This window comes from Quercus robur, chromosome 2 (assembly GCF_932294415.1).
Source record: "Quercus robur chromosome 2, dhQueRobu3.1, whole genome shotgun sequence".
Lineage (NCBI taxonomy): Eukaryota > Viridiplantae > Streptophyta > Magnoliopsida > Fagales > Fagaceae > Quercus > Quercus robur.
The window spans coordinates 58577810-58586390 of NC_065535.1; the positions used below are offsets into that span (position 1 = coordinate 58577810).

The 8581-nt window shown below is 34.2% G+C and overlaps 1 protein-coding gene across 1 annotated transcript; it reads right to left on the bottom strand.

Annotated features, from left to right (window-relative positions):
* Positions 1–7786: 7786 nt before the first annotated feature.
* Positions 7787–8335, bottom strand: LOC126701317 (uncharacterized). The gene has a single exon (XM_050399408.1). The coding sequence runs from the start codon at positions 8333–8335 to the stop codon at positions 7787–7789; it is 549 nt and encodes a 182-aa protein (XP_050255365.1).
* Positions 8336–8581: the final 246 nt, after the last annotated feature.

Here is an 8581-nt window from a genome sequence, read left to right on the forward strand (position 1 = left end):
ATCAAGTGACAGGTATGGGGCCCACAAACAATGTGAAAAATATTGAGTGATGGTTCTAAACGGGTAGGGTATTTTAAAGTGATGAGTGATGAGTGATGGGAATTGAGTGATGAAAAAAAAGCATCCAAACATGCCCTCATTATTGCATCAACCCAAGTTCTCAAATTCCAGCTTCTCTATTCTGATGCTTACTCTATTCCTCACCACTCATATGCATTAAGACAAAATCCAGAAATTATAATAAAAGAAAATTGGCGTAAATGCACTTTTAGTCCTTATATTTTGGCTTTTTTCCATTTTAGTCCCTACATTTTATTTTTTCCACTTTTAGTCCCTAAAACCAATTAACGCGTTCCATTTTGGTCCTTTCCGTCAGTCAACCGACGGAAATAGCTGAGGTGGCAGCTGGAGGAATAAAATATTATTAAAAATGCCACATCACCCATGACACATCAGCATATAAATTTAAAAAATTAATTTATTAATTTTAACAAAATTTAAAAACATAAAAACAAAATTTAAAACATAAAAATACATGAATTAAGATCTGAAAATTTCTTGAACAAAGAACACCAACCCAAAAATTTTAAAACCCAAAAAATTAACATAAGATCCAAACCTGAGCACACCAAACTCAAACCGGCCACACACTTTCATCTTAAACTCAAACTCTATTCTCTCATCTCAAACTCAAACTACACAGCCACACACTATTCTCTCATCTCAAACTCTCTCTTCCATCTCAAACTCTCTCTTCTCTCATGGCTCATACTCGAGCTCTCTATCCTCTCATGGCCGATCCATGGCCAAAGACCCATGGAGAAAAGCTTTAACACGGAAGCTGAAAACGGAAGAGAGCGAGGGATCTAGAAGAATCGAACCTGCATATTGCACTTGACGAGATCGAGAAGAGTGACGGCCAAAACAAATACCCAAACCCAGAAAATCAAACCCGAAAATCAAACCCAGATCAAATACCGAAAAAATCAAACCCAGATCTGCTTACCGAAAAAATCAAACCCAGAACAAATACCCAAACCCAAAAAATCAAACCCAAAAATCAAATACCCAAACCCAAAAAATGAAACCAGAAAAAAAAAAAAAAAAATCAAATCCAGATTACGGGGGCTTGTTGTTTGTCTTCTTTTTCGTCGTCGGTGGTTCCGGATTCAGACAAGCCAAGCATTAAAGATAACAGCACCTCTCTCTCTTTGTCTCACAATGTTGAATCTGTTGGAGTTGTGGGATCTATGATAACTGATTTGAGTTTAGATCTGTTATGGATTGGTTGGGCTTGCTGTTGTTGTGAGCCGAATTGGCTGGGTTTTTCTGGGTTTGTGTGTTTGTTTGATTCAATGAGCCGAGTTGGCCAGGTCGGTTGATTTTGTTGTTGATTGTTTGAAATAAACTGGGTTTTGTTTGAGTTTTTGGGTTTCTGGGTTTTTGAGTGTTTGAGATTTCTAGGTTTTCTTTGATTTTATGATTTTGGCTATGAATCTTTGGGGAAGAACGAGAAAAACTTATGGGCTTTCAGCATTGGTCTTTCAATGGGTTTAATTTTGAATTCGTGTTCTTGGGTTTGATTTTCTGCGTTTATGTTCTTGTGTTCATAGGCATTTGATTTTTATGTTTTAAATTTTGTTTTTATGTTTTTAAATTTTGTTAAAATTAATAAATTAATTTTTTAAATTTATATGCTGATGTGTCATGGGTGATGTGGCATTTTTAATAATATTTTATTCTTCCGGCTGCCACCTCAGCTATTTCCGTCGGTTGACTAACGGAAAGGACCAAAATAGAACGCGTTAATTGGTTTTAGGGACTAAAAATGGAAAAAATAAAATGTAGGGACTAAAATGGAAAAAAGCCAAAATATAGGGACTAAAAGTGCATTTACGCCAAGAAAATTTCAAAGCACAATTATTGGAGATTCCTAGTAAAATGTCAAAATTGAAAATTCCTTATTTTTCCGAAATATATAATAAAAATTGATAATTCAGGTTTGTTTGTATGTCAGAAGGTGAGATTGTGATTTGAGCTCAACTGAATCTTCTTTTATCTTTACTAACATATTTTTTATCTTATATTCTCCTATGTTTTTTTTTTTTTTTTTGTGTTTTTAGATTGCATATTTAGCAATGTTCTTAACTGAGGTGGGTTACAGAACGTTAATTAAGTTAACTTTAGGTAGGTAAAGTGTCAAATTTCAAACCACAAGACAATTTAAATTTCGGTTAAACCATGGGTGGGTAAATTTATAATTTGAAAAAAAAAAAAACAAAAAAGAAAGAACTTAGAAAAGAAAGAAAATAAATAAAAGAACAAGAAGTGAAATCTCCAAAGCCAATGTGGTCTTCAGGTCTTGTACATTTCGGCATTGTCATCTTCTGGATGGCTCCAAAAGATTCATCATCAAAAAGTTGTCGCAATCTCTGCACATCCCAACCAGATCAGCTTAGTTGGGCCTGTTACAATATCTTTCTATCAAAAAGTAAAAAAAAATTCAGGCCTTCTAAGTTCTAAGTTTGGGCCTCTCAATGCTGGCTGGACTGGGTACGTTTAGTACCCAAATTTCAATATAGAGAGAGAAATCTCCAAAGCCACACAGCTCATCATAGCTACACTCAATGACGACCTTGACTTCATGAAAGAGCCACGAGGCCAACATTCATGTGATTTGTTATCTCAACTCTCAATATAATGAGCTGATGCCGTTTGATTGTCATTGAAAGTGTAGTTAATTTTCAGTTCCTGAAATGTTACACTAAGCTAACTGCAAGGACCACAAATCTTATATGTTAAGAAAGTTTCTCATTAGTTGGATGTGAGTTTTAGCATAGATAGGGACGCAGCCAGAAATTTTTATTTGAGGGGCCAATTTATGATATGAAATTATTAGCTTATAGAAACTTCCATAAACATGCACAAACACAGATATCTATACACACATATAATTTAGTATCTTCTATAGTGAGTCTTTAAAATTTTCATTTTTAATATAAGTTACCAAATTATCAACCAAAATTAGTAAAAAAATTTCAATTGAACTAATGAAGTATTTAAAGACATGAATGATTCAAAACTTTAACAAACACAAGAGCGCATTTTACAATAAAAAAATGAATGTAAAAAAAAAAAAAAAAAAAAATTCTCTATAACACTAGACCAATTGGACAATTGTATGAGAAAACTAATTCGGTGAAAATTGATTTGCTCATAGTCATTCATTGAATAAAATCCCTATAAATACAAGCTAAGAAGTCAAGCAATTGCTCTTTTCTATAACTAACTTAACAAACTCATACACGTGTGAACAATAAATAACAAACTTAACAAACTAAAACATGTGCGTGACTAAACTAACTCTATTAACAAAAACTACAGGTTGTTTACTATACAAACATGAACTAAACTACATTGTCATTTAGACAAACTCAAATGCATCATCAATTCCTTTATCTTTAGAGCTCGAAGCTTGATCCCTTGATGACCGAGTTGTTAGTTCTTCACCAATTGAGTCTTCAAGTTCTGCACTAGCTGCTACACTGTGTGAATCTGTAAGCTACTCTGGTGCGGTGTCTTGATTTGCTTCATTCCTTTGCCTTTGATAAATTGTTTTAAGAGCATCATTGGACTAACTCAAATATTTGGAGGGGCTAAGTCCCATTTTTGTAGGCTAATAATTAAAATGATAAATATTTATATATAGTATTAAAATATTTTTAAAAATTTTGGAGGGGCATAGCCACCCCCCCCCCCCCCCCCCCACTCATACATGTAGCTCCGCCCATGAGCATAGGTTTAGATAGATTATGTTAAGACTTAAGAGAGCCTCTCATTAATTAGTTGGATGTGAATTTAGATAGTAAGTTTGTTTCCTACTTGTATTTTGTTTTGTTTTGTTTTGTTTTGTTTTGTTAATTTAATAATATCTTAGTACTGTTTTTAAATCAGATAATATCTTATAATTTTTTCAATAAGTAAATAATATGTTATACTTTTTTTTTTGTAAAGAATCTTACACTTGTATAGTTGTATATACATACACACATACATACATATATATTGCATTTGTATGTCTGAAAGTTTTTTAGTTTTTATTTTATTTAAGTTAGATATGTACACTTGTAAGTTAGATATTATTATAATTGTAGTTATGTTTTTCATTTCCGATCCTTATGCCAAAATTTTAAAACGTTATTTAGAACCTTGAATAAAATGAAACCTTATGTATTTGTATAATGTGTGTGCCTGTATATTTATTGTAGGGGCACAATTTAGTAACCAAGTTCTTGCTGTCACAAGCCTTGGTCCAAAAAGCCCAACACAATGAATTCTTTTAGAGTATGGGCTAAAGAACTCGGTTTAAGTAAATTTAACGGGTTGTTGCATGGGTTAAGGGAACACACGAACAAGAACAAATGCTATTGTGTTGAAAGGTCACTCGGTCATGACAGAGCTAAAAACTTGATTAATAGATACAAATCAATGCAATCAGACTTCTCTACAGTATTCTCTCCTTTTTTCCCCGTCCCTTCTCTTGGGGGACTTTTACATATTATATAGGCCCTTTCCAATCATCTGGGCTTTACACTTGTTGATCATCCAAACCCCCACTTGAGCACCTGTCCCATCAGACACCCCTCTCAATTCTTTGTGAGTTGCAGTAGCCAAGGTAGCACTGTTCAGGGGTCTTCTCCTCATTAATGCGGCCAGGAGAGTAGTTGTAATGCATTTAATGTGGTGGTGGCAAACTTTACTGAGATATTTCGGGTTTCCTTCCTTTTTACGTATTTGGAAGATGGACTGTAGTGGCTTGGATGTACCTTTGCTCCGGATTTTGCAGTATCCGAGGAGAAATTACTCCTCCGACATGTTCTCTTTGCCCCAGTGGACCTGAATAAGGATTGCTTGGGCCACGCTGACTCCTTGGACAGGCTGCGTCCTCGGACGAGCCTAGGGCCCAGCCAGCCTGTTATTTTGGGCCGGTCCCCACATTTATATATATATATATATATATATATATATATGAAAAAATTGCATTGATAGATCCTGAGATTTATTGAAAATACATTAACCTCCTCCCTTCTTTTGAATCATATATTGACCTTCCTTCATTTTCAAAATACTTACACTCATTCCCCACACTTAACACCGTTAAATTCATTAATAGAATTATAAAATTATATTTTTTAAAAATATTATATTTTCCCTCTTATCATCATTTTTTTCTGATTGTTTTGACATTAACATTTTCTGTAAAATGAATTATTTTCTAATAATTGTTTTCTAGAAAACTATCTCATTTTCTTATGTTTTAATAGTGACTTTAATATAAGTTGAAAATTTATCTCTTAACTTCCCTTATTTAGTATTGAGTTATTTTCCTTATTTAGCTTCACTTGAGATAAAGATGTTTTCCATAAAATTTTAGTGGAAAACAACTCTATCCTGCCAAGTTAAATATGGAAAGTTAAAAGCTAATTTTCCTTTGACAATTTTTTTTTTTTACTAACAAACACTGAAAAATACAAAATACTATCTTTACATAAGGTTTTCTATTGAAACAAATGAAGCTCATTTTACAGCCACTCTCCCTCTTCATTCTCACAAATCTCTCCATCTCCCAATAAACTAAATTGTACGTAACAAACACACATAAAAGAAAGAAAGAAACATTAATTGATTGGATAAAGTACCTTGCTAGACTTAGTCCAAATGAGATTGAGAGTCCTGTTGAAGTTCAAGAATAGCAAACTGCCTTTCTAAGTAGGACTTGGAGTGGCGTCACTTATGATGCCACACCCATAGTTGTCAAAACGTGAATCATATCGTGAATCGATTTTTAATTTTTTCGTATCATATATCGTATCGTATCTGTGAGGGGAGTAAAGAGAAAACGAAGGGGGGGGGGGGGGGGAAACCCCAACACACTAGAAGCACCAGAAAAAGCTCATCGGATATTGCCGAGGACCAAATTTTCTCTGTTAAACTTGGCCCATGGGGAATACCTTGATGGTCGTTGTTCACACACCAAAACCCAGCTCTTTGGCCCACTCTCTACAAATTCATTGTATTGGGCTCACTGGTCTAAGGTTCCATGCATCTTGGACTTAGCCTAAAAAAAAACATGACCCTACAGTATCGTATATCGTAAGATACACAAACACTTAATAAAATTTATTAAAAAAATATAAATATACAATAAAGGGTATATTCATTATAAATTTTGAATATATTCAACTAATGACTAATTTATTCATTACTTATGTAACAATATTTAACAAGCTAACTAAATAAATCAAACTAGCATGTGTTTATAACATACACATTTAAATTACTTAAATCCAAAAGTGATAATTGATGGTGTCAGGAAATGAGCCAACTCCAAGCTCGTCCAGGGTAAGAATAGCAGAAATGAGCTATATATGTTACTCGTCCTTGACAAGCTCGTCCATAAAGGTTTCTTGGACAAGCTTGATACATTTACAGCTTTTGGGTGATCTCTCATCCATGCAAGCTCAGGACGAGCTCCACACTTATAGCCCGGAACGCAAGAATCAAGGTTCTTTGTCATAAACCGTTCCCAACGATGATTACGAAAAGTACGAGCAAAGCATACAACTTCCATAGCAGTTATGGAAGTTAACTCCAAATTTTCCAGACTCCTCAATAGTAGGGGAAGTTACTAAATAAATAACCATTTCCATAAATCTATATAAACGTGAACCTCCGACAAACAAAGGTAAGTTTATTCCAGACACAATCCCCAGAAGTTTGGAATTCCATTTGTCAGAAAAGAGAAACTAACTTCATCATCGGAGGGTTTGTGGCTGGTTAACCCCGGTCTCCTCTGATCTTTTGTTTCTTCTTTTTCAAGCCCTCCTCTGAGTCATCAAAGCCCGCGCCATCCAACCTACTAATTTTTTATCAATAATATATTACGAATGACCCAAAAATAATAATTTATTTTCATCATATTCATCAAATTGCCTAATCAACCCCATCTAAGTCAATGCTAGTACATGTTTATAATTTTGCAAACTTATTTCTTCATTAAAATTTTCTTCGTCGTCATTCGTCATTAACATTTACTATCACTTCTTGTTCTTTTTATTTTAATAACTTTTTTATAAAAAAAATTTTGGGCATTCTAGTTTCTTGGAACAATAATGACAAAAATAAAAAATTTATATTGTCAATTAATATTTTATTCATAGTATATAAAATAAATTTGTAAATATTAAAGTGAAGGATAAATGTGTACTGTGTAGTCCAATTGTAGGAGAGAGAGGAAAAAAAAATTATGAATATGTTATTTTAGTAGGCTAAATTAAGTAAACTAATAATTTTGTGTTAAAAACAAGTCTAACAACTTGTTAGATTCAAATAAAAATACAAATTTTAACAAAAAATCTCATTTTAAAGTATTTATTTATGTATTGTACAATACGTACGATTTTATGATACGATACAATTCATACAATACACACATTGTATCTTACAATTCATGAGCACTTATGATATGCCAATACAATATGGAACTTTTTACCCATGATACGATACATGTTGCGTTTCATACAATACTGACAACTATGACCGCATCACATTAAGGGGGTGGTTGGTTCACCGTGATGTTACATTACACCGTAATATTACATTATTGTAATTTTATATAAATGTAATCTCAATATAAGAATATAATATTACATCGTTTAAGAAAGTGATGTGATATAATTGTAATTTTTTTTTTTTTTTTTGAGAATCCAAACTTGTCATTATTTTATTAAGTAACTGGAAAATCCGCAGATACAAAACGAAAAATATCTGGTGGAACATCCTCCATCCAGATTAAAACAGGAAAAGAAAGCCTTGCTCTTTGAGCTAAGGCATGGGCCACAGTGTTTCCCTGCCTCCTAACATGAGAGAAAGATTTGGTTTGTAATAAGCCACTAATAGACTCAATGTCTTTTACAATGTGTCCTATACTATGCAAAGAACTGTTCCCTTCAGCAAGTGCCTTAGTAACAATCTTTGCATCTCCTTCAAAGATGGCATGTGCAAAGCCCAGCTCAAGAGTGAACTGTACTGCTCTCCGTGCTGCCAAGACTTCAAGTACCTCTATGGAAGCTGGTTTGGGGATTTTTTCTGCTAAAGCCGCCATGACATAACCCCTATGGTTTCGAACAACCACACCTATCCCTGCTTGGTCCGATTCTGCAAACATAGCCCCATCAAAATTCGTCTTCACCGTTACTCCGTCTGGTGGCTTCCATTTGATGTTTCGCTGTGTCACTGTTTTTGCTCCATACTTGACACTGCTCTGAAATTCCATCAATAGGGAAGCCGCACTCTCCAAGATTTTTCCCAGTGGCACGCTCGGTTCGTTGCATCTAGTCTTGTTCCTGTGACACTAGATGAACCAAGCAATCGTTGCAAAGAGCTCCAACTGTTTTTCTTGCTCGCCAACCAGAGCTACCAGGTCCAAGAATTCCAAAATCGCTGGGTAGTCTTTAAAAACCCATCCAAAAACCGTTTCCCACACCGTGAGCAATTGTTTGCATTCCCATAGCACATGCAT